Source organism: Neolamprologus multifasciatus, chromosome 14, assembly GCF_963576455.1.
Source record: "Neolamprologus multifasciatus chromosome 14, fNeoMul1.2, whole genome shotgun sequence".
NCBI classification, from domain to species: domain Eukaryota; kingdom Metazoa; phylum Chordata; class Actinopteri; order Cichliformes; family Cichlidae; genus Neolamprologus; species Neolamprologus multifasciatus.
Genome location: NC_140452.1, coordinates 21076263 through 21100795, shown reverse-complemented (window position 1 = coordinate 21100795; position 24533 = coordinate 21076263). Strand labels below are relative to the sequence as shown.

The 24533-nt window shown below is 41.9% G+C and overlaps 3 protein-coding genes across 3 annotated transcripts; 1 reads left to right on the top strand and 2 right to left on the bottom strand.

Annotated features, from left to right (window-relative positions):
• The first annotated feature begins 1754 nt into the window (after positions 1 to 1754).
• On the top strand, positions 1755 to 16203 carry vtna (vitronectin a). Its single transcript, XM_085184565.1, has 8 exons — positions 1755 to 1914; positions 2504 to 2623; positions 2716 to 3108; positions 3222 to 3361; positions 4156 to 4312; positions 4401 to 4553; positions 4636 to 5124; positions 6882 to 16203. The coding sequence occupies exons 1-8, from the start codon at positions 1857 to 1859 to the stop codon at positions 7001 to 7003; spliced, it is 1632 nt and encodes a 543-aa protein (XP_085040691.1). The 5' UTR covers positions 1755 to 1856; the 3' UTR covers positions 7004 to 16203.
• Positions 8716 to 14675, bottom strand: scarf1 (scavenger receptor class F, member 1). The gene is made up of 11 exons (XM_085184563.1): positions 14574 to 14675; positions 14245 to 14306; positions 14057 to 14158; positions 13385 to 13925; positions 12803 to 13021; positions 11414 to 11542; positions 10769 to 10875; positions 10542 to 10659; positions 10300 to 10424; positions 9956 to 10093; positions 8716 to 9830 (listed from the first exon to the last, which is right to left on the bottom strand). The coding sequence occupies exons 1-11, from the start codon at positions 14672 to 14674 to the stop codon at positions 8716 to 8718; spliced, it is 2757 nt and encodes a 918-aa protein (XP_085040689.1). The 5' UTR covers position 14675.
• On the bottom strand, positions 15221 to 24473 carry rilp (Rab interacting lysosomal protein). Its single transcript, XM_085184568.1, has 8 exons — positions 23593 to 24473; positions 21152 to 21275; positions 19746 to 19867; positions 18077 to 18262; positions 17652 to 17821; positions 17427 to 17552; positions 17219 to 17317; positions 15221 to 16739 (listed from the first exon to the last, which is right to left on the bottom strand). The coding sequence occupies exons 1-8, from the start codon at positions 23920 to 23922 to the stop codon at positions 16619 to 16621; spliced, it is 1278 nt and encodes a 425-aa protein (XP_085040694.1). The 5' UTR covers positions 23923 to 24473; the 3' UTR covers positions 15221 to 16618.
• Positions 24474 to 24533: the final 60 nt, after the last annotated feature.

Here is a 24533-nt window from a genome sequence, read left to right as displayed (position 1 = left end):
ATCAAGTATAATAACATTTATAGGCTACATTTAATAAATCACCAAATGAATACCTGCATGTTCCCGTGACAATGCCAGGCACCATGCTCATTTACAACACATTCCTCCATCATTCCCCCTTAAATCATGCTGTAAATAAAAGACTGAGTGAAAACGTGGCGCTTCCAGATGACTTTAAAAAGAAATTATCAATCAGTTTGAGTTTGTATTCTCTTAGCAGCGGACTTGCTGCTGTTTAAAGGTTTGAGAGTAAAGATTAGATATAAAAACAAACGTCAAAAATAGACTCAGTCCACGTATACATTTGATATTAGGTCAGCAATTACAGTGTCTGTGTCCTGTTTTAAGATCTTATATGTACAAATTGTCTGACCTGCGTCGATCCAGCCGCTCAGAGTCCGTGGTTACCATGGTTACTTGCATAAGCTCCTGTGAATTAACCAGCTGGCACTGCCGTAACTAACCGGTGATATGAGTGTTTACGTCTTTCATTGCAAAAGAACTGTCTGACTTGGTTAACTGATGTGTACTTGGATAAATTCTAGTTTAGGAATATCATATAGATAATGGATAGTAGATAACGGCCACGTGGCCACCTGTGGCCTCGGAAATTTGAATTCGTGTACACCACTGAAATAAACAGCCTATTACTAAAATACACGTGCAATATAATAAACTATGATATAAATATGGAGGTGCTGTTAACATGTTTAGTTATAAAACACACTCCTTGCCTTTAGTCTCATTCATGAGCATTATTAATTGTCTTCTAACATCCAGAAGTCTGTGATGTGTTTCATAGTTTCTAACAAACTTTTGACAGTTAAAGGTAACGTGACGAAACACCAACATAGAAAAAATAAATAAATAAATCAAAAGGTGAGTGTGAGGGTCTGTGCATACGTCTGCCAACTATCTGTGACCCTGGATATGAACTGTTTAAAAGATGACAGGTTAAATAAATAAGAGATGTTTACAGAATATTGTTTTGGTTCCAATTGTGTCACAATAAAATATACTCAGCATTTCAATATTTCAATTTAATTGAATTTTATTTATTTAGCACCAAATCTCACCAACAGTATTGTAAGGTAAGGGCTACAATAATACAGAGAAACCCCAACAATCAGAAAACCCCTTATGAACAAGAACTTAGGTGATGGTGAGAAGGAAAAACTCCCTTTAAAGAGGAAGAAACCTCCGGCAGAACCAGGTTCAAGGAGGGCAAACATCTGCCACGACCAGCTGGGGATGAGGGGAGGAAGACAAGACAAAAGACACACTGTGGATGAGAGCCAGAGATTAATAATAGCTAATAACCAAATGCAGAGTGGTGTATAAAAGTATTAAAAGGATATGTGTACAATAGTTGCTTACAGTTAAAATATCTATAATTAATATATTGCTGTTCATAATTTGATGCCAAAAATTCCTATTTAGCAAGAGACCAGATATTATTGATAAATGTTTCATTTTTAAATGAAATGAATGAAGATGCTTTTCACCATTTTTTCATTAGAAAAGGCCTTTAAAGTTATTATCAGCCAGAGTAGAATATCTGTCTTTAGAATATTTGGAGTCAACGTTGATTTCAATAATTGAAATCTGTAAAAATGACCACAAACTACTTAAAATGTACAAACAGCTTTGGTCAGAGGTCAAACAATAATCCCCACACCCACCCCATTGATCTTTTCCCCCTCTCAGTCTGTGTTTATTTGTCCGAGTAGACAGAGGTCTGCAAATAAGGTTCAAGTGAATGAGGAGGTGGGGTGACTGGCACATGCTTCCAATGATAGGGAGCACACAGGCCTTCATTATTTCTTCAGTCTGTCCTCGGACACAGAGGAGGCAACATGGACCTGTGGGCTGTGCTGCTGCTCGCTCTGCTCGCCGACACTTTGGCTTCAGACGGTGAGTCTAACAAAATCTGCTTTTGACTTCATGGAGACTTTGCTGTGAGAAACGTGGAGTAGCTTCGTGCTTTGTTCAGGACCCTGCTTCAGATCTGATTTGGGGCCTATTGCGTACAAATTTGGTTGGTAAAAGTTGAATTATGTTCATTGACTGTTGTTTTAAAATGTCTGACGCATAAACTTTGAGGCACTAGCAAACAATTTGCTTAACAAGTAAGCATATTTATTATTGTCAGTACAGCTAATAAAAAACAATTCATTTGATTATTTTCATAATAAATTAATTATTTTGTTTCCAAAATGTTGTTAAATATGTGGAAAAATGAGTAAAGTCTTTAGAGCACTTTGTTAAATCTACAAAACTGTAATCATTTTGAATTATTACAACTGTTCTTTAATATATTGCCTAATTCACTTCAAGATTGAGTTTTCCATATCCCATGAGTCTGTGCTGCTGGCATGCAGTCAAAGCCTCATGGGAGCTGTAATCAAATTTACCTTTATTAACCAAAGGAGGAAATGAATTTTGTCCTGAGGTACAAACAGCACAGAGAGGGAACGACTGAAGCATGTTGTTTTATCTCCAGAGTCATGTTTGGACCGCTGCGAAAATGGCTTTGACGCCCGGAAGAAGTGCCAGTGTGACTCCATGTGCAAGTACTACAAAAGCTGCTGCTCTGACTTTGAATCCACCTGCAATATGATGAGTAAGAAACCTCTCTGCTCATTGGTTCATTCATTCTGTTAAGAACTCACAGGTCAAAAATGGATGTTGACATTTCTCTCACACCCCCCTCAGCTCGCGGAGACACATTTCAGTTTGCAGAAGATGATTATTACGATGGGCAATCTGAGAGCACGCCTCAGCCCACACGTCGTTCAGCACCCAACCAGCTGAGGCCTACGCAACCGCTGGACTTCAATCCCAGAGCGCAAGAACGCCCTGAGACCACGCTGGAAATGACCAGACCAACCAGACTGAGAGTCTCTAACATCCCGCCAACACGTGTGGCACACCCAGACACCCACACATTGGAGGACTCCATCACGACCAGCGCAGCAGCCGAGGTGACCACAGTTCCTGCCACAACAGCCACCACCGTGGCCCCTGACCCAGATGCTGAGGTCTGCAGTGGCAGACCTTTTGACGCCTTCATGCAGATCAAAAATGGCTCCATCTATGCTTTCAGAGGTCAGTGAGTGAATTCATCTGTTACAAGACAACCTTTCAGGCTCTGTCGTGGTCTCGCTCATGTTTGAAAGTAACAAATAAAACAGCATGATCGCTCTGGCTTTGTTTTCCAGGGGAGTACTTCTTTGAACTTGACCAGAAGGCAGTGCTCCCTGGTTATCCAAAGCTCATTAAGGATGTGTGGGGCATCAGCGGGTCCATTGATGCTGCGTTCACCCGCATCAACTGTCAGGGGAAGACCTACATCTTTAAGGTGGAACCAAAACAAATCAAATCCAATTATCTTTATAATTTTGATCACTTTAATTGTTTGCAACTCTCCAAAGAAATCAAATGCTCTAAGAGAACAATAATAATAATTCAACAATAGAACAAAAAGATAATTCAACACAACAATAAAGTACTGTCGGGCGAGGAACCATATTTGGTGACTTAAGTGGACATGAAAATTGGCCTCCTCGTGACTCACTGGGAGGTTGTAGCAACACATGGATTTCTCCAAGCTAATCAGCAAAGATCAGCTTATGTGACATTATTGCATCTGACCAATCATTAAAGGCCTGGAACATTTTAAACTTCCAATTAAATTCTTCCTGAATTTGGGAAATTGGCTTTTCCCCCGTACCTACTCCCACACTTGTGGTTAAAGCATTAAAACTAACAGGGGTTGGCAGGGCTGCACTCTGATATGTGTGTTATATTTATGAAAATTATCAGTGTGAAACAAGGAAAATGTTCAAAAATAAATCCTCCTTTAAATATGTATGTTAGTCTTATAGTCTTTTGTAGAAAAAAAATGCTCTAAATGTGTGAGGAATCATATATGATAACTTCAGTGACTTTGCACTATAAAAAAGTGAAAAAAAAAACTTTGAAAAAAGTTTGCTTTTTTAATGTCCTCCAATAACACTCAAATTTTCCATTTCCATGTATTTCAATGACTGCCTTATAAAGGGCAAAGCCAATATTGGAAGCATTATGTCATAGTCTAGTTTAAAAGTATTTTAAAAAGCTAATCTACTACAAATTTGATGTTTACCCATGTAGGGAAACAAGTACTGGAGGTTTGACAATGGCGTGCTGGATGATGACTATCCCCGAGACATAAACGTTGGCTTTGACCGGATTCCCGATCATGTGGACGCAGCGTTTGCCCTTCCTGCCCACAGCCATCACGGAAAAGAGAAGGTCTATTTTTTCAAAGGTACAACCAGATGCTTTGGTTTGCATACATCTCCAGCTGTTCCTGTAGTACTGAACATCAGTGGCTCATCATACCATCCTTTCTGCAGGTGACCAGTATTATGTGTATGAGTTTTTGCACCAGCCGTCTCACGAGGAGTGCATCAAAATGTCTGAGAGCTCTCCGTCCACTCCCTTCAGGCGCTACACTGATGTGTACTACAACAACTATGAGCGTTTCTTCGGCGAGCTCTTCTCTGACCGTGAGTTGTGCAGTTATAGACCTATTTGTGCAGACAAGAGTCACACATGTGTGTAGTTTAACTTATTTTTAATCTTCTGCAGTGCCTCAGCATCATAGCAAGCACCACTTTATTAACAAAGACTGGAAGGGCCTCAGGTCTCCAGTGGATGCTGCCATGGCGGGCAGAATCTACATCAGTCCTTGGAGGTCGACACGACGCCGCTACAACAGCCAGCAAGGCCAGCAGTGGAACCAGCAGTGGGACCAGCAGTGGAACCAGCAGTGGGGTCGGCGGAGACAAAATCGTTCACCCTCCTGGGGCTCCTTTGCTGAGCAGGGAATGAACATGGGGCGGGAATTTGCTGAAAGAGGGATGGAAATGGGTATGAGACTGGCAGAGAGGAGGATGGAAATGGCAGAGAGGCTGGGACAAGGCTGGGACAGACGGTGGGATCAAGACTGGGACCAGGACAGACGGAGAGATCGTTATGGCCAGAACAACAGAGGCAACTATGACTCCAGAGATGACCGATACAGCTATGACTTCCAAAGGGAGATGCCCATACAGACCGTCTACTTCTTCAAAGAAGGTAACAGATTCAGAATGGGACGCACCGTATCAAACAATGTTTCTGAAAATGTATTCAATCATTTATTTCCACTGCCTTACAACATGTGGTTAATTGGTTATTTTGTAATTCATAGTAATATAAATTAGAAAAGCAGCAAAGCAGCGCATTTAAAAAGAGCAGTTTAACATTTTCTTTGTTAAATTAAGCAACAGTTTGTAGATTTCAGTCCATGTTGACATGATAGCATCACACAGTGGCCGCAGTTTTATCGGCTGCACATCCACCACATCCCAAAGGTTTTCTCCTGGAGATCTCATGACTGTGGTCATTTGAGTGCAGTGAACTCGTTATATTTAAGGAACCAGTTTGAAATGATCTGAGCTTTGTGGCATGGTCTGCTATCCTGCTGGAACCAGCAATAAGAAGATGGGTATGCTGTGGCCATAAAGGGATGGACATGGTCAGCATTAATACTCAGGTAGGCGGTGTTTGAGAGGCCCAAAGTAAGCGAAGACACCATCACCACGCTGAATTGCTGGGAAAAGGCAGGATGGATCCATGTTGTTTTTTTACAACAAATTCTGACCCGGCTCTCTGAATGTTTCAGACTAGGCAACGTTTACCCAAGCCTCAGTTTCCTGTTTTTAGCTGGCTGAAGTGGCATCCAGTGCGGTCTTCTGCTGCAGTAGTTCATCTGCTTCAAAGGGCTGAGCGTTCAGTGATGCTCTTCTGCATACCTTGGCTGTAAAGAGTGCCTTTTTTGAGTTACTGTTGTCTTCCAATCAGTTCAAAGCACTTTGGCTATTCTCCTCTTACCGCTGGCATTAACAAAGCATTGCACACAGAAAATGCCATTTCCACACTCCAACACTCCATCTGTTTGTGGCAGAGGGCTGCCCCTCCCTGAGCCTGGTTCTGCCAGAGGTTTCAGAGTTTTTCCTTCCCACTGTTACCAAATGCTTCCTCACTGGGGGCTGTCTAATTTGGGGGGTTTTCTGTGTTTTGCTGTAGGGTCTGTACAATTTAAAGCACCTTGAGGTGACTAACAACCCTGTGACAGTCAAAAAGAACCTTTCTTCACCATTCTACCCCTAACTAATGAAGTTATCAGTGAGTGTACATTAATCATTACAAAGTCAGCTAGAGCAGAAGGAAAGAGAAAAGGCATATCCCATGAGTTATTGTCTTTATTTCAAGGTTTCCTGGGAACTGTAATCAAATCAAATCTATTTTAAGGAAGATGAGGATGTTAAAGAAAAAAAAAATCTCACGCTCACAATCCCCCACAGCAAAAACAGGGCCGTTATTAACAGCAATGCTTCTGAAGGCTACTACAATAATGGTTAAATGACTAAATAACAATGATGATTTTATCATTGTTCAAATATTGTGTGTTTGATCTTCACACTGATGGCACATAAACTAAGAGCTGAGTCACAGCTGTAGACGGCAGACAGCTGGGGGAGGCAACAGGAACTAACGTGCTCTGCTCTCTCTCACCACACACTAGTTTCATTACATTTTTAATGCTCTATATAGTTCATACAGCAAAAAACAGATGCCTAAAATTGTTTCTGTTTTATACTTTACTCCAAGTGCATTTCTGTTTGTAATCTTTATGTCATATTCAGTGTCATTCTGGTTTATGTTTAACCACTACTCCACACACTATAATAATAGTATAGTATGTGTACAAAGCAGACAATATGAATGCTAACTGTGACTAATGACTGTGACTGGTAAGCATGTGTTGAGTGAGTTTTTGTGTTTTCTAGATAAATACTACAGAGTGGATATCAGGACTAAGAGAGTTGATCCTGCTGTTCCTCCGTACCCCAGATCCATCGCCAAGTACTGGCTCGGCTGTTCGGACACCCCTGGAGCAGAGAAGAAGTAGTTTCCAGAATTTTCGTTTGTTATTTTGATCAGTGCAACCCAGTTAGCGTATAATAGAGTTGTTGTTTTTACTGCAGTAGGCAGTGGTAGGGGTTAAGTGTTGAACATGCGCAGTGTAACACACAGCTAGCTGACTTCAGCAAATATTGGTGTATCGGTGAGCGTCCACATGCAGCTTAGGGCCAAAGTTCAGCTGGTTGACTTTCAGTCAGCTTTATTAAACGCAGCTAAAGTGAAAAACAGATTTAACAGAAAGACCCAGAGACAGCAACGTTTGTCCATCTGACAGCTAAACTCTGTTAATGATAATTAATCTGCAATTATTACTGTATTCATTACTTATTGTGTATTCTGAATAATGTATCTACAAAAGCCAAAGTGTTTATTGTTTTTTTATTAATCACGGTCATGTTTATACAGTGAAATAACAATGCTATAAAATATTAACACAGACTTCAGGGGAGGTTTACTTCACCAATGGTCACAAGCAGGGCAGTAATGTGCTTCTAACCCCACAGCAGTGTTCGTGCGCTGTGGACTCGCAGGAAACTTTAACATTGGGTCACAGAAGTACAAACGTTTTTACAATTCCAGTTCTCTGATTGATTTATACGATAGAATAAACAACCCTGCCGGGCTTTTCCCTCATGTGTAAAGCATGTACTGATTCTGAGTGAATCGCGACTACAATCTGTTACAGCCTGTTCTTACCTGAGTTTCATCCAAGACTAATAAAATATCCACAGAGCAGCAGACTCAGATCCTTTCCTCACACTTAACTGAATCAATCAAATCAATCAAAAAGTTCATCACACTCATTTTATTATCTTCTGGGAACCCACCCAGATGTTCATCACTGCTTCTTTTTCCACAAACTTCCACTCTTTACTTCCATTTATCCTTTCTGACTACATAAGCACAACAGGTGCAGATATTACATCTGTCCATCCATCCATCATGGGGGTGCTGGAGCCAATCCCATGGGTCGTCACACATTCACATTCACACTTTCAGCCTATTTAGATTCACTAATTAATCTAACATACATGTCTTTGGGCTGCGGGAGGGACTCAGAGTACCCAGAGAGAACAGAAAGGCCCCAAAACAGCCAATGGATTCAAACCCAGGACCCAGCTGATGTTGCTCCTAAAGCTGTTGGCTAATGAAAGTCTAAATGCAGGACTTTCACCCACGAGACTGTAAGTTTGTGCTAATGTAAAAGTAAATATTTTGATTTTTAGGCTTAGATTAAAATAATACTAAAAAGAGTAGTTTCAGTTTTCAGTTGTAGTTGTTTTTAGGTTAAGCCAGAAACACTTGGTTACAGGTTTAGGGAAAATATGTTTAGTGAGTATTGGAAAAGCCTGAAGAAAAGCTAAGTTGCAAAGATAAAAATTCATAACAGCATGATCGGTCAGTTCAGAGTCATGGTACTGGGGAAACATGGGTTACAGTGTGGGAACAACACCAAGGCAACAACGGACTGTGTAGCGTTCTTGTTAGAAAACACCCTATTTTCTTGTTCCATCTGTTGTTTGAAATTTCATTAACGGTTGCTATTTTTAAATTAACAATTTCTCTGTCATTTCAGTCATGTGAGCTGCAGCTGCACAAATCTCTCAGAGAAGCTTTCCCCACTGTTCAGTTATAACTGCAGGATAACAAACATGCGGCTGTTTTTCGATCAGTCCTGCTGACACGTTTTCTCAGAGGTCACGAGTTTTTGATCTGGACATTTTCGTACCAGGGTTCATCAGTCACACTGACCACCGCTCCTTCGTTGGTGATGATTTCAATGGGGCTTGCGCCATCTCCCACGGGTCTCAGAGTCCGGTAGGAGCTCTCAATTTGTTCTTCATGATGCGGGGCAGCGTGCTGCCTTTCGTCTCCTTCGGCCCGCAGATTAGACCCCGAGTCAGCTGACGCCACTTCAGGCACGCTCTTTAAAATGGACGACAGCGGTCGTTTTGGAGTGCCACTCTCTGTTGGCAGTGTGCCATTCGATCCAGCTGCATCAGTGGAGTTGTGGGAGGAGTGCTTCCTCCTGATTGGCTTACAAACTCCAGCCTCCCTTGTAGACGGTCCTCCCTGCTCCCAAACAGCCACCCGAGCTCCCAGCTTCTTCCTGGGTGGTTTGATGATGCCTTCACTCCCCTTCGGCTTAGGCCTGCCAGACTCCTGCTCTTTTTGCCTCTGGAGGCTGCCCAGTCTTCGCAGCATCGCCTGAACGGGCCCCTCAGAGCTCGGCTCTGTTTTTGCGATGGGCTTACCCGCCTTACCCACCGTCACATACACATTGGTGACCTTATGAGAGCCCCCTTCTTGAGCATCAGAGGTGGACGATGTCCCTTTATGAGCAGCTGTGTTAGACATAGTCCGTCTCCGTCCTGATGCTCCAGGAACCTGCAGGGTGGATCTTGATGGGGTTCTGTCTACTTCCTGGTCAGCCTCCTCACAGTTTAACTCCTGACTGTCGGTCACATCCACTCCATCTTTCTCCTTCTCGCCCTCAAGTCCGTTCCCCTCCCCAGTTCTAGCTGTGCTTCCCTGACTTTGCAGGGCCGATAGCATCAGAACCCCCCAGGATGATTTGGGTTTGCTGCGAGGGAGAGCACAAGGGTCCTGAGCAGAGCCACGCCTCTCTTTGGGGCTGAAGCGGGTGCCTTCTGCAAATGAAACGGATGGCCGCTTGGCCTTGGCAATGCTGGAGGTGCGAGGGATGTTAAAGGGTGAGGAGATGTCCTCGCTGCTGAAGCCCGACGGGTCTAAGAACATGTTACACTTTGAGCTCATCTCCTGGAACTCACCGCCCGCCACAGCCGGGATGTCTAACAGAAACAGAGCAAAACATCAACCAGTGCCAGAAAGAGTTTTTAAAAGTGGCAGTTCTACCTTGCACCAAAAGAGGGCACTATAAACTTTGTTAACTGGTGAACTTTATTTTTGCCCCTACCTTCCATTGGAGGGACGCAGTAAAGAGCCTCTCCCGTCTCCTCATCGCTGTCAAAGGACGATCCCTCCGTCACCCAGCCAGAGGAAGGAGGCTCAATGAAGCTGTGGTTAAAGGTCAGCTCAGGATCATGGTGTGACACTGTGTGTGTTTACATGAGACATAGAAAGCAGATTAATTTAAAAAGAACTAAATATCACAGCTTCTGGTCATAATTCATGCACACAGTACAAGTTTTAAAAGACTTCAAATCTTAATGATGATTAAAATAGTCTTTTTTGTACTTTTATGAAGTTTGTATACAATAGTTGCATTACACTGTGAGCACTGTGAGGGGCAAGACTGACCGGTGACACGAGGCAGGCCAGAGGACCAGGCAGAGATACACGGCAGGGCAGCGCCAATGTTTGCCAGGACGCTATAAACGTGATACTTCATCCGAACCAAGAAGCCGCCATCAGCAACAGTTGTACTACGACCAAAAGAAATCATGTAAAGTTATATAGAGTGATAAACGTAGCCTGCTTTCCATGTTTTACCGTCTATGCAAAGTGAAGATAAAATGCCTAAAAGAAAGGTAGCTGCTGACCTGTCTTTGTCTCTGTCACCAGCCGGGCGTCCTCCACAACACAAGCAGCAGCAAACTACAGCAAGAAGCAACAGGAGCAAAGGAACCAGCACACCCGCAAGCACAGCACCTCTGTAACCTGTCATTCAAACACACACACACAAACATGTAAGGGAAAGTACAAGACACACTAATGTACACATTTATACACTAAACTGACAGATAACTGAGTGGATGGATGGACGTACTGTTAGGACAGGCTCCGGTCACAGAGTCGCAAGCCACCCTTTCACCGCAGTCGCAGACAGAAGAACAGTTGAAGCCAAACCGGAGGGCAGGGCAGCTGTTGTTACAGCTGGAAACATCCATGAGTCACAGTGAGTAAGAAAGTTAAATCAAGATTTTATTTTAGTACTGGGTGAACACATAACGATGACGTACAAGCATCACAGAGAAGAACGTTAAGGGGGCCACGTTTTCCATGTTTTAACCTACTAACCTCAGATCGTACACTCAGAAAAAAATTAAATTTGAAGGCTTCTTGAAAAGACTTCAATGTAGCTTTATTAGTTGAAACCTTGACTGCGATTACACCAGTGGGCAATATATGGTTGCATAATGTAAAGGACATCCAAGTCATGAAGGTAGTTAGTTTCATTTTTTTTACCATGGTTGGTGTGACTACAAAACGTCTGCAATGCTACCACCTTTTGGAACATCCCAACTTGCAATTAGGTTAATTGCAAGTTTCTAAATTGCTCGATTGTCAGTTAAACACAGTCTTTAACTGATCTGGGAGTGCAGTTTAACTATTTAAAAATTTAACCTTAGATAAAAGCTGCATCTGCAACAGTAAGTTTATCCAACAATAAGCAATGCTTTAATTTTCTCACCTCTCTCCCTGGAAGCCTGGCGCACAGACACATTTTCCTGTCACATGATGGCAGTTGCCATGAAAACAAGGACTACACGTCAAGAGGCAGGCGTCTCCAAACCTCCCGTTAAGGCAGCGCTCCTGACACCTGGACGAGGACAGAAAAACGAGAACAGAGATTACTAACACACTTACACTGTTGGTGGTACAAACTTCCCATCCTCTATAAGCAGACTGTTTTTGAGCTTAAGTGTAATAAGCAGTGCTAATGTTTTACCACATGGATCATTTTATTAATTTTGCATCTTTAGGCAACTTAATCCATAAGCTTTAACTCTTCCAAGCAACTCTTTGAATACATCATGTTCAAGAGACTGCAGTACAGTTGTAACCAGTGAATAACTTGGACTTTTTAGCAGATTCATCTCTTTTTGTTAAACTCAAATCATCTCTTGTCTTCTGGGTCTGACTTTCTGATTATGTCTCTAGTCAGCGAAATGCGCTTTGACAGCCAACTCACGGATGTCAGAGCCTCCCACGAACAGCTGTATGCACAAGTACGGAAGTGTTTTCAGTCCCCAGATCACACCACAGGATGACAATGGAGCTTCTGACAAAAATAACTATAATCTGTGACAGACAGACAGTTTTTTCTATTTACTGATTGATTGATTTTTCAGTGATCAGTGTGGTTCAGCATATGAACCACACTGGATCACGGGATGCTTCCTAAGACCAGTGAGGTGCAGGCTGCTGATCATTTTTATTCTTTTTTTTTTTTAAATAACACAGTGATTAAGTAGCCAGTTATTACATTTAGCATTTCTGTATATTTAGAACCCCAATTCCTAAAAAACTTAGAAGTAAAGATGGACAGAGGTTCAAAAAATTGAGCCATTAACTTGTGGAACAACTTCAGCTTTGACTAATTTTTATCTACAACAGAGAATCTGAAGAAATCTCTGTGTGCAAGGGACACTACCAAAAATCAAAACCCATGATCTTCGAGCCTTCAGACAGCACTGCATTAAAAACAGACATGAGAGATGCTACAAGACCCTTTCACAACATTTTGAGATGTGTTGCTACCATCAAATCAAAAATGTGTAAATATTTTTCTTTAAATTGCATTTTCTATGTTCTACTGTGACTAAAATGCGAGTTTATGAGATTTGCAAATCATTTCATCATTTTACACACATCCTACTTTTTTGGAAATAAGGTTTTAATTTGAAAGCTACTTCTTTCCTTTTACCTATTAATTGCTTTGATTATGTCAAAGTGTAAAAATGCACCAAAAAAAGGTGAAAAATAATGACTCGTAATGTACTTTGTAAAGCAGTTAGTTGTAAATAGTGTAAATTTTTATGTATTGTTGCTAATGTTTCCCCAAAATATGCGCGCACACCTGGGTCCAGTCCATCCGGGATCACAGCTCTGACACAACCCAGTTTTTGGGTCACATGGTTCATTGTTCCTGCATCGTGGACACCCTTCTTTGCAGCCATCACCATGGAAACCAGATGGACATGGGCGGTCGCATCGCGTACCGTTCCAGCCCGGCTCACAGGCTGCACATGTGCCATCGATCAGAGAGCAAAGCTGGTTGTCTTTACAGTGACCACAACTGAAGACAAGGGATAAAGTTCAGCAGTGAGAACACACACATTCACGTGTATCCACCTTTCTTTCCACACACACACAGTCGTGTTTTTATATCCTTGTGGGGACATCTAATTGATATAATGCTTTCCCTAGCTACTTACCCTAACCATCAAAAATGAATGCCTACCCCTAACCCTGATACTAAATACACATTTTGAGTCTCACAAATGCCTTCGAACTCATGGGGACGGAGATTTCGTCCTCATAGGGGTTGTTGGTCCCCACAAGTATAGCAAGCTTTCAATTTTTGGTCCCCACAAAGATATGTAAACATGATATACACACAAACACACAGAGACACAGACACACACACATTGAAACCTACCTCCTTTTACAGTCAGTGCCATACTTTCCTGCTTCACAGGGCTGGTTGCAGGAGACGCCCCTGTATCCTGGGTGGCACAGACACGTCCCACTCATTACGTCACAGCTGCTGTGTTTGAGGTCACATTTACAACTCTGGTCACAGCTGGTTCCCCACATGCCAGGCTTGCACTCGCACACACCATTGCGCTGATTACACGGGGACTGGTTACAGTCGCACGGGTTTGTACACCTCATCCCCCAGTGCCCCTTGTGGCACTGACACTTGCCCGTCTGCTGGTCACAGCTGGGGCCTACAGACCCACCGATATCACACTGGCACGGTTTGGCACAGGTTGAACCCGAATAGCTGGTGTCGCAGGTGCAGTTTCCGTGGATGGGGTGGCAGCGCCCGTGCCGGGAACACCTGCAGGTTTGCTTGCATAGTGGGCCCCAGCGGAGTGGGTGGCAGGTGCACTCGCCAGTGGCTGGATGACAGCGCCCGTTAGGATAGCACTTACATATCTGACGGCAGTCTGGACCCCAGAACTCAAGAGGACAGTCTAGAAACAACACACCAGTGAGTACATAGAGAGCTATTACTAGACTAAAATACAGTAATTATCAACACTATAATGTTTTTATATTGTTATTTTTCTTCTTTCTTCTACAATGAATGGACGTTTTAACTCACTCGTTTTGCACTCAGCACCATAGTAGCCAGGTGGGCAGCGACATAATCCAGGATATAAACAGATCTCACCCTTCAAACAGGCCTGCTCACCCTCACATACAGCTGCACACAAACACAAAGAGAAAACAAAGCCAATGTAGAAGTGGTAACAGCATAGGAATAATAATCATTAGAATACTAGAACTTACGTATTGTGCACTCTTTTCCCTCCTGGTGCCATCCAAGGCAACAGAACAGGTTAGAGGGATCCCTAAGAATTACAGACATCATCAAATCAGCTTGATAAATCTGAAACCTTAGTAGATAAAACACTCCAGTGCCTGCATTCAGCCATGTCATCCTAAAGAAGGACGGGCCACACAACCCACAAGCCAACAGTACAATCTCATGGCACTAATATTCATCACAAGAACTCAAAGCCAGACGAAGGCCGCCAAAAACGTTAATTCGGTAACCCGTTGTTGCCACTTAAGACTCAAAAGCCAGTATGTGAAGTGAAGGAAAAGCTGGAGTTTACCTTATATTCTGGCAGACGTTCTTCCCAGCAGGATCCAACGTGTGAGCACAGGCCAGTGAGAAGCAGAGCAGAGCACTGAGAGCTCCGAGCAGAAGCTTCATCTCCAATCTGAAAGCACAACCAGGGACAAATATATTCCCGTCTTTATTTCTGCTCCCAACTTGTCTTTGTCTCAACTCGAAGGGAGCAAAACAAGGGGCAGTACCTATCTCTCAGCCTACCCTCCACCCTTCCCTCCTTCCCTTCCCTCTCTCTTTCTGTCCGGTGAGTCGTCTTGTGGCTCCAGCGTAGCCAGAGAGGTCGAAGCCCCCGGGTTTCCTCTTCCCATTTCCTGGGGAAGTCAGAGCCACTTCCTTCTATTCAGCCAGACACAAGAGCTTTTTAAAGATGGTCGAACACTAACACACAAAACTCGCCGTACACAACGATGGGGCGCGTACGAACAAACACACACGTACTGATGGTCACCCTTTTCTTAGAATCTATTGCAGTAGGTCTTACAGGAGATGATGAAGGAAGCCTTTGTCTTCCTTATAAGTCGTGAAAGTCGGTGAAAAGATGCCCATGTGATCAATTTGAGATCCAGTGAAAGCTTATTCAGCATTCTTTGTTCCTTTTCTTATGAGGGTAAAAAAAATGAACTGAGATTGTTTCACTTTTGTAAATATATTCTCTGTTTAATAGATGTTTTTATTAAAATCTCAATGTCACACATTTTCAGTTGTTTTATAATAAAATTCACTCAGATGGCAAATAACACCTTAAATGTGTTTACATCATAAAAACAAACAAAAAAAATGCTCCATTACAAAGATGCTTACAAAAATAAATTGCCCACAAAGGATGTCAGGAGAAGGTGGTTTTGCTCGATGTTCATTCATTCTCCCTTTACACATGCCACTGGCCTGCCTGAGTAGTTTCTACTACATTTAGAGGGAACAGATGGGTTCATTTAAAGTGGTGGTGCTGAAAGCACACGTTTAGGGCACCACCATCAAATACCCGAATACTGATACATGATTGATTGATTTTTACACTACGAGCACTAAAATAAGGCTCATGGGGTTAAGATGCACTCTCCTAACCTGCACTGCACTCACTGCAACTTTTCTGTTTCCTTGTGCATAGAAGTGCTTCAGATCATTTAACCTCCGAAGACCTGAACTCTTCCACAACATGCATTTTTAGTTTCTCTTTGATATTTGGACATATTGGGGCCTGATGAATGTAGAAACAAAGAATTAGCAGATTTTTTTTTTACCTTATTTTTGTTTTTAAGAAAAATAAGAGCCACATTTGAGCATATTCATTTAAAATTTTGATAGAACAGTAGCAGTATAATGTCCTCGTGAGTGGATATCAGGTCCTTGTAAAGCAAAATTGAGTATTTTGGTCTAAATAACCCAAAATGTGATGTCCACATATGTGGACGCCAGGTCCTAGGAGGTTAAACATAGAGTAACCACATGGCTTTAAAATTCCCTCACTGAGGTATGAGTTAGATTGTAATTGTTTGTGAAAATATTTGTATGAGTTATAAAATGAGCAGAACTTAATTTACTGCTTTATGTACTATTAAAGTAGATAATTATATCTATATAAAACTCAAACTATATCTTTGGGTTTTTTTTTTTTAAAATACATATAAACACTGAATCTGATTTTACTGAATTACCAAAAATATTTTTTTTTCTTAGAATGAAAAAAATCATGATTGTCTTGCTGTACAGCATATCATAGCAGTATTTCTTATATCGTACTGTAGTTACACAATGCTCCTCTTGTTTTCTCCTTCCATGATAAAGGGGGAGGCATCAGACATGAACTAATCATGGTTGAAACTAAATTTCAGGAAATAAGAGGGGATTGTTTAAATGCGCTTCTTTATCTTCCCGTGGTGCTCTGGGTCTGCATTCAAATGTCCTCATAACCTTTGCCCTGAGCAAAAACCGCAGAGAGGTTGTGACTGAGGTGAGGAGAAAGTGTTGTCTGAGTGTCAAACTTAGAGAAATCTCTCAGTTCAATCTCTGTGGTCAGTAACGCATTCAGGAAGACCTCAGCTGCTCCGCCTCCTCGTTGGCCTCGGAGTCTCTGATGATCTCCCAGGAGGAGTTGTTCACGTCGGTGGGACCCGGGCCGCTGCTTGACCTCGTCAGGAAGCCAAAGCTGCAGGCGACAGAGCAGAAGGGACAGGCCTGAGATCAGATCTGCAGTCAGGGATTACTGCTAAATATAGACTGGGATTGACAAAATCTGAGGAGGGTGACATTGTTAACAGAGCGAGGAAGATGGAGTGATGTCTGCAGTGTTTCTGCTTTTATTCTTTCTTTCTGAGTGATTCATTTTCTTATTGCTCTTGCTCTATGTTTATTGACAGGAACAGTGCAAAGCGTTGAAGCTGTTGAAAATTATTTTATGGTTGTTTCATTTTGCCAGCATTCTGTTTCAGTAAATGTGCAACAGATGTGGAAATGAGACGAATGACAGCTTTAATCAGCACTGCGACCTCATGTAGGAACGAAAAGAGCACTAATATAAGCCGAAAGATAAATATAAAACACCACCAGGTTCTGCTGCTTTTTACAAACCAGGACTCTGGCTTCCAGTCTGACCAATGCGGAGTGATTGTGCAACATCGTACTCACAAGTTTCGAATACGTGACTCAGCCGGTTTCACTGTTCCATCCACTTCTATGCCATCCACTTCTGTTTGGCCAAACAGAGAACTCCTGTCTTCCTCATCACTGTCGAGGAAAAAACAGTCACTCAAACCCCTTTCACTTTCTGAACATCTTTTTAAATCCGCGCATTGTTTCCTACTGTTGTTCTAGAAATGATGTCTGTAAGAAATACCTGCTGCTGCATTCGTTGTTAGGAATCCCAAGCATCTTGGCTTTAATGAGCTTTCTTTTTTTCTTGATGGCAGAGCGCACAGCTTCTAAGAGAAAACCTGGACACCTCTCCTCATTCAGTATTTCCCTGCAGACACATACAGTCCTTTCAGCGTGTAGACAACTTCACTGGCACCATGACCATCAACTAAAACTAGAACACACGCACCCAAACAAGAAAACCCACCTCTGATAGTAGCTGAGCTCCTCCTGCACCAGGAAGAGGTTGGTTTTTAGCTCGTTCCTCTCGAAAAGGATGTCGCGCACCTCCTTCTTGGTGAAGCACGGCTGATCGGGATCCTTCTGATCGGATGTTGGCTTTTTCTTTGGCTCCTGTGCTGTTTGACTTGGTCGGGACTGACGGGACAACAAGCAGTGATCAACAGGTTCATTCAACCACAAAGCTGATTCAGCAAAAAGCAGCAGTTATTTGATCAACAGTGAAAGCTTAAACTCTTTAAACACTCTAGAGTGACGTTGGAGTCCAAAGTTCACAGATTTCCCTTTTAAGGCCTTAAGTAAATATTAAGGTATCTCTAAGAAGCATCTTATTCATTATGCGGGAAAGTAAAGAAACATATCTGTCGTATCCAGTGTGAAAGGTGTGCATACCGGTGTGTTGCTGTTGGTTCTGTCGAGCTGTGCTTGGAGGTTTTCTATTTCTTTGTTTTTCTCCTTCAGGTCAGCCTCCATGTCGGCCTTCCTCTCCACGGTGCTCTTCAGCTGGGCCTGCAAAACATTCTGCTTGTGTCGCAACTCTGCATTCATTTTCATAAAGCGGTCCAGCTGCTCCTGAAGCTACACACACACACACATAAACATACACATATATATATGATTTACAAATTTGTATCATGAGCAGTACTGCAGACAGTTATAAACACAGCTTATGGCTAGATCAATGAACCAAGGCTGACCCACAAAAATGGAAATTGAAAATGTAGTGTATAAGATTACTCTGCTTTAATATAAAGGATTAAAAAAATAGGCATTATTTAAAATAAAAAATACTCCTTGGTTAACCAAACCAAATCAAAGCCAACTCTTTTACTTCCCCCAGTTGACCATGAAGTGAGTTTTTCTTTCTGTTTAAAAGTCAGCTGATTGGTTGCAAAACGCCAAGCATTAACAAACACACCCAGTTATGGCCGCTATTTAAATCATGTGGTATACATGCCCTTGACACACATACAGCCACGTGCAAACACTCACACAACAGCCAAGATAAAAACAGTGCCCTGACTTGTCTAAAGTGCAGCTTAAATCATCAAGCAGTAACTGCGTGGATAATCCCTGCCCTCTTTTCCTGACAGTTAGCACAATTTATGCCTTCCAGTGGCTCCGTTAGAGCCGTTTACATGATGCAAGTTCTCTTGTGTTGCTGTGCGACACATGACTCCACGAATGTGTATGTAAGTATGTACGATATATATAGAAATAACACAACACATAAAACAGGGTTTGAGAATAATGAAAAAAATGCTACTGTTTCCATGAGAAAAGCCAGAAAGTCTGTAAGGAAACACAACTTGCAGCCATAAATTTGATTGAGTGTAACCTTGTGATCCACATGGACAAAGAACACTTTTTATTATTTAAGGGCTGTGCTTCATACATGTTTTCATCTTAATTCTCAAGTGATATATATATATTTTAGCGTTTGTTTATTTATACTTCTACTACTTCCTTTTGCCTTTAAAAGAAATGATAAAATGTTTTGATTAAATTAAAGATGTTTTCAGTCGTTATTCTTCAGTGAAGCGTTAACCCGACCCAGCTCCATCTTTAGATTAGTTTCCATTGTCACCATGGGAATCATCTGCCTCAAGGCCTCTGCAGCAGTCAAACTTGTTACTCTAGGTCACTAAAATATTTGTAAGTGGAACATCACAACAGAAATGTCAAAGCTTATAATGTTATCAAAAATAGATAGACACACTAGCCACTTTATAAGGTATACCTTTTCAACTGCTTGTTTAAACAAAGATCTAATCAGCTGATCACATGGCAAAAGCTGAAGTTCAAACTGAGCGTCAGAATGTGAAAGAAAGGTTATTTAAGTGACTTTGAACGGGCATGTTTGTTGGTGCCAGATGGGCTGCTCTGAGTTTCTCGGAAACTGCTGATCCACTGGGATTTTCCCACACAACCATTTCTATAGAGTTTACACGGAGTGGTCCGAAAACGAGGAAATATCTAAGAAAGTTAATCTATCATCCTCCTAAAAAGAAAGAAAGAAAGAAAAAAGGTTAAGAGTGAATTATATCGTATGTCTCCTTACCGCCTCCACCTCTTTGGTGATGGTAGTTATCTCCTGGCTTTTGGCCCTCAGGTCATCTCTTTGTTTATCCACCACCTCCTTCAGCTTTAGCATCACCTCACGCTCCTGCCGCTGAACACGGTCTAACACACACACACACACAAATTCACAAAGTGTATCAACTTTGTGTAGCTACCTTTTTTAACTACTTTTGTCCCTCTTTGTCTTCATAATTTCATAGCTTACGCTCATTCAACCTGTGTTTTATTGTTGCTAATGCTCATAATAGCTTACTCATGTCATCTAAAATGTAATAAACTCATGAGCCCAAACTCTTTCTAAGAAAATCTGCACTAAATAATATCGAAAGACAAAAGTCAGCATGAGAAGTAATTACCACAAGACCTCAACATTACACGAGCTTAATACCTTAATCCCATTTGTGTCGATGTGCACGAGGACAGCACGCTGCACGTAATCTTGATTCTTTCTACAGAGACTTAAGATTTCAGAGCACAGACAGTATCTCTTGCTTGCATCTACTGTTATCTTGCTTTGCAAATAGTTTCGCTTTTACATTAACAGATTCTTACACTCTGGGACCTTTCATCAAAACTGAAATAACTGAAAGCATATTTGCGGTGAACCTCAATGGCCAAACAGCCATTTCACTTTTACTACATGAAATGAATAGTCACGTTCACCTGCCTCAGGGCGTCCTGTCAAATGAATCACAAAGTTAAGACAGCATGAGTTTATCTGCCAGTACGCAAAAACTGGAGTCAGCAAAGCGACTCCAGCCTCTGGCTCACGTCTCTGCGGTAGGGCTTCTACACGCTGGGATAGAGATGATATATTCTCTCTTTCACTTCGCTCAGCCAGTTTAAATTATACAGAAACTAAGCATCAAACGGAAATCATGCCGACTGTTTTTCAGTCAGTGAGCCTTACTGTATATTATATTTAAAAGACTATTGATCGTATCTATCTGTTGTTTAATTTTTATAGTGTACAGAGTAATTGTTCAGGTTGTTATCAGGGTTTAATTTTAATGTTTGCTTTTTCTGAACACTTTCAGCCAGCAAAAATAACTGCACTATGCACACAGCGATGGCCAGTTGGACTGGTTTCAGCCTCAGAGCGTATGATGGTTAACCCACTGCTTTGAATATTTACTGGAACTGGTTGATGTCACGTTTACAGACTAGAATGAAGTAAAAAAAAAAAGCAACATAACCACAAGACCTCGAGGTTGATTTACCTGTTTGAAGAGCATGCACTTACTGCACTTCTATAACATGTTGAATTTTGTTTTGTTTTGTTTTTTTTAAGGGGGGGGGCTGATTTCCACATAGTTCCGATTTTAAAAGCCTATAAGATACCTAACGTTACAGTTCACTTCAACAAAAATAATTCCTCATACATACCTTCCTGTGCATGGCTACCTCTCAGCCTGCTCTCCAGCACCTCCCTGTCTTCCTGGAGCTGCTGTATCTGGACCTGCAGCTCTTCGCACCTCCTCTTCCACTGCTGCTCCTTCTGCTGAAGTTCCTGGATGAGATGGCAGGAGTCCGACTGTGAAACTAAAACCTCAAAAGCAGGTTCTATTGCATTTTTAGAAGGGGGAAAAAAATCTGATGTAAGCTGAAGAAAATCTCTAGAGCATTCAGAATCTGGATTCAATTTGACCAGTTGTGTCCAAGCGGATGTGGCAATTTAGTGTTAAGTCATTGCAGATGTTTTTCTTTTCCAACTTTGTTTTATTGATTTCAACCATGACATACATGACAACAGCAAAGTCTATCTTGATTTCAGAACAATTGTATGTCCATTATACCCTCCAACCCCCCACCCCGAATTCTCCCCCTTCAAGGTCCACACTAGACAAGACACCGCACAGATCCAGTCTCTGCACATAAAAAAAGTCTCAAGACCCATACACATAACAAGCATAAATTGCAGATGTTTTTCTAATGGCTGTGAGACATCTAAACAGCAAAGTCTGACTTCCCAGGACAGCAGAGCTTTTCCATATAATGGCAGCACAAACACTAAATAAAGAGAGAAATAGTCTGACAAAAGACAGTTCATACAGAATAAATGTTGTAGCTCTGAGAAATCCCCAGGAGGCTGGTTATTTTTGTAGGAGCTGCTTGACAGCCAGGTCTATCTGTGTGAGGCCCACAGCAAGCAAAGGTCTCCAGACTTTCTGAAGGTCTTACAAAGATTTTCTTTGCACATTGGCTGCTTTTTTAATCATTTTCAATTCAGTCCATGAAATGTGTTACTAGCAGCCAATTACAAAAATTCCCATTTCTTTTGTTGAATCTATGACAAATACCAATGATAACACACTTTGTCAGGCAAAAATATTACTTTTGTAACATTTGTAACATGAGCTATTAGCTGAAACTCCTTGAGGCAACTGATGCTGTGATTTGGCGATATAAGTAAAATTGACTTGAACTGAAGACTTGGCCTCAGCATGTTGTGCATTGTTTCCTTAAAAGATCTGAGGAAACTGGACAAGTGGAAGACAAAAGAAGAAGTAGTAGGCCTAAAACAGATGAACACTATCTTAAAGTCATGTCCTTAAGAAACACGAACAAAATCCAGCAAAGACATGACACAGAACCTGAGAGATGCATCTAAACCTTCGTTTGATCTACTATCTGCTGCTTCATCAGATATGCTCTCAGTGGAAGGGTGGCTGCCAAGAGGCCATTCTTAAAGAAGGAAAACAGGGAGAAAAGACTGAGAAAGAAGAGCTGGGCTGAAAATCAGTGGCAACAGGCGCTATAGAGTGTTGAATCTGAATTTGATCCATCATGCAATACCAGCATAGCTTCACTCTTCAGCATGACAATGATCACAAACACAGGACCTCAACATCCATGAAGCAGTGTGACATCCAAAGCAGAGCTTTGGATATTGGCTAAATTAGGTGGCCAATCCAAATATTGACTTTGGAGCTCCTTAGAATTTGACATGTTCTGTTTTTACCTTATAAACTGTATTTCCTTGTATGTATGCACATGTTTCAATAAATCGTTGCATTTTCCTAGCAAAATATAAATAAATGAGAGGTGGCACAAAACTAGTGTACAGTACTGCAGAAGCTCCTAAATGACGCTATGACTTCAAGAAAGTATTAACATGGTTCTTCAACATTTATAACTCTATAGCTACAGTTATAATTAATGAAAAGTCCCTTTTTAAATGTGGTACTTTACACCAAGTGATTGGTGAGATGCTACTTAAGTGGCTGACTGCTAGCTAGCTTCTTTTTCTAGTGTGCGTGGTAACACTCCCAGTGCTAAAGCTAAAATCACTGCTGTGTGATCACTTCATGTGATTTATAAAATACATTTTACAATATATAACAGAGGACATAACAATTAAAGTTATACCATGCCAATGTTAAATATTCTCATTGAAAACTGTTAAATTACAGAGTCTAAGAATAACTGGCGGTCTACGTGGTTGCCTTGACGACACGGGGCGGCACTTCAGGTATTTATAAGTGCCGGTGGATTGATATCAAACAGGCAGTTATAAGGTTTATGTCACGCGAGGTCATGCAAATATATATGCAAGAGTAATTTTAGTTTCACAGTGACATAGTATCACAGTAAAAAAAAAAAAAAAAAGAGTAATGGAGCTACGTTTTCAATACAGTTGGGAGCAGTAGCATGTAGGTTACCCAAACGGGGCAAAATCACCTCGAAATACATCAGACTCGTTGACAAACAGCTCTATTAACCTGCTGTTATAACACAGAGACGCACACTCGGTGAATAACACGCACAGGCGCCGTTGTATTATTTACAAAATGGTGGTGTGACTGAAAATCCCCCGCGTCTCTCACCCGTATCTCGTTTTTATCGTTGGCATCGTCGTTTTCCTTCCCCCCGCGTTTCTTCTGCTGTTGCAGCTGTATGGTCTCGAAGGTCTTCAGAAGCTCCTCTTCCCTCAGTTTGTGAGCGTGGTTCCTCGACGCGAAGCTCTCCAGCAGCTCCAGCACTTTCACTATCTTCGGCACCAGACCCTCAGCGCTCTCTTTGCCGTAACCGTCGATGAGTTTCTCCACATCGGTGCCGATCACTTTGGCTATCTTGTACACATCATCGACGGTGAGAGCGGAAAACGTCCTGCCGAAGCAGTCCTCCGAGTTTTTGGTCTCCGAGAGCGTCTCCATGTCCGAGCCCGAGCAGCTCACTTCACATGCTCTTAATTCGGCTATCGAAACCAACAGGAGAGACGTGACGGCAAACCGTCAACCAAATCAGCGTGCAAATTTTAAACCTCACCCTCTGCCGACACGTCTTAACTTGACCTGCTCCGCTCACGGCGATGCCACTTCATTTATTTAATGTGTGGTCACATTACATCAGCCTACCCAAAAAAATAGACACCGTGCACAACAGTGGACAGTAGGCTGCTGTGTACTCACTGCTGGGTCCTCCTACTTTTCTGTCCAATGTAGTGCGAGTACAGAGAAACATGCACAAGTATGCCTGCTAGGTCGAGCTTACTGATGCATGCAGCAAAGCGTAAACTTAATTTCCTCTGCAGATCTGCAGTCAGAAATGCTGACCTAGAACTGTCTAGGGAAATAAAATAACGGCAGATCTGCACATAAACCTGGAAATATAGCTTCATTAACCAAGACTAAAACAAAGTAAAGTCCTGGCTTATTATGGGGATACCAATGTGCTTAAGCAAGCAAGTGAAACCAACATGAGTGGTTCAAGGGAAAGCAATTTGACCTCTCAAAACAGGGGAAGTGAGCCAGAAAGTCCCTGTCCA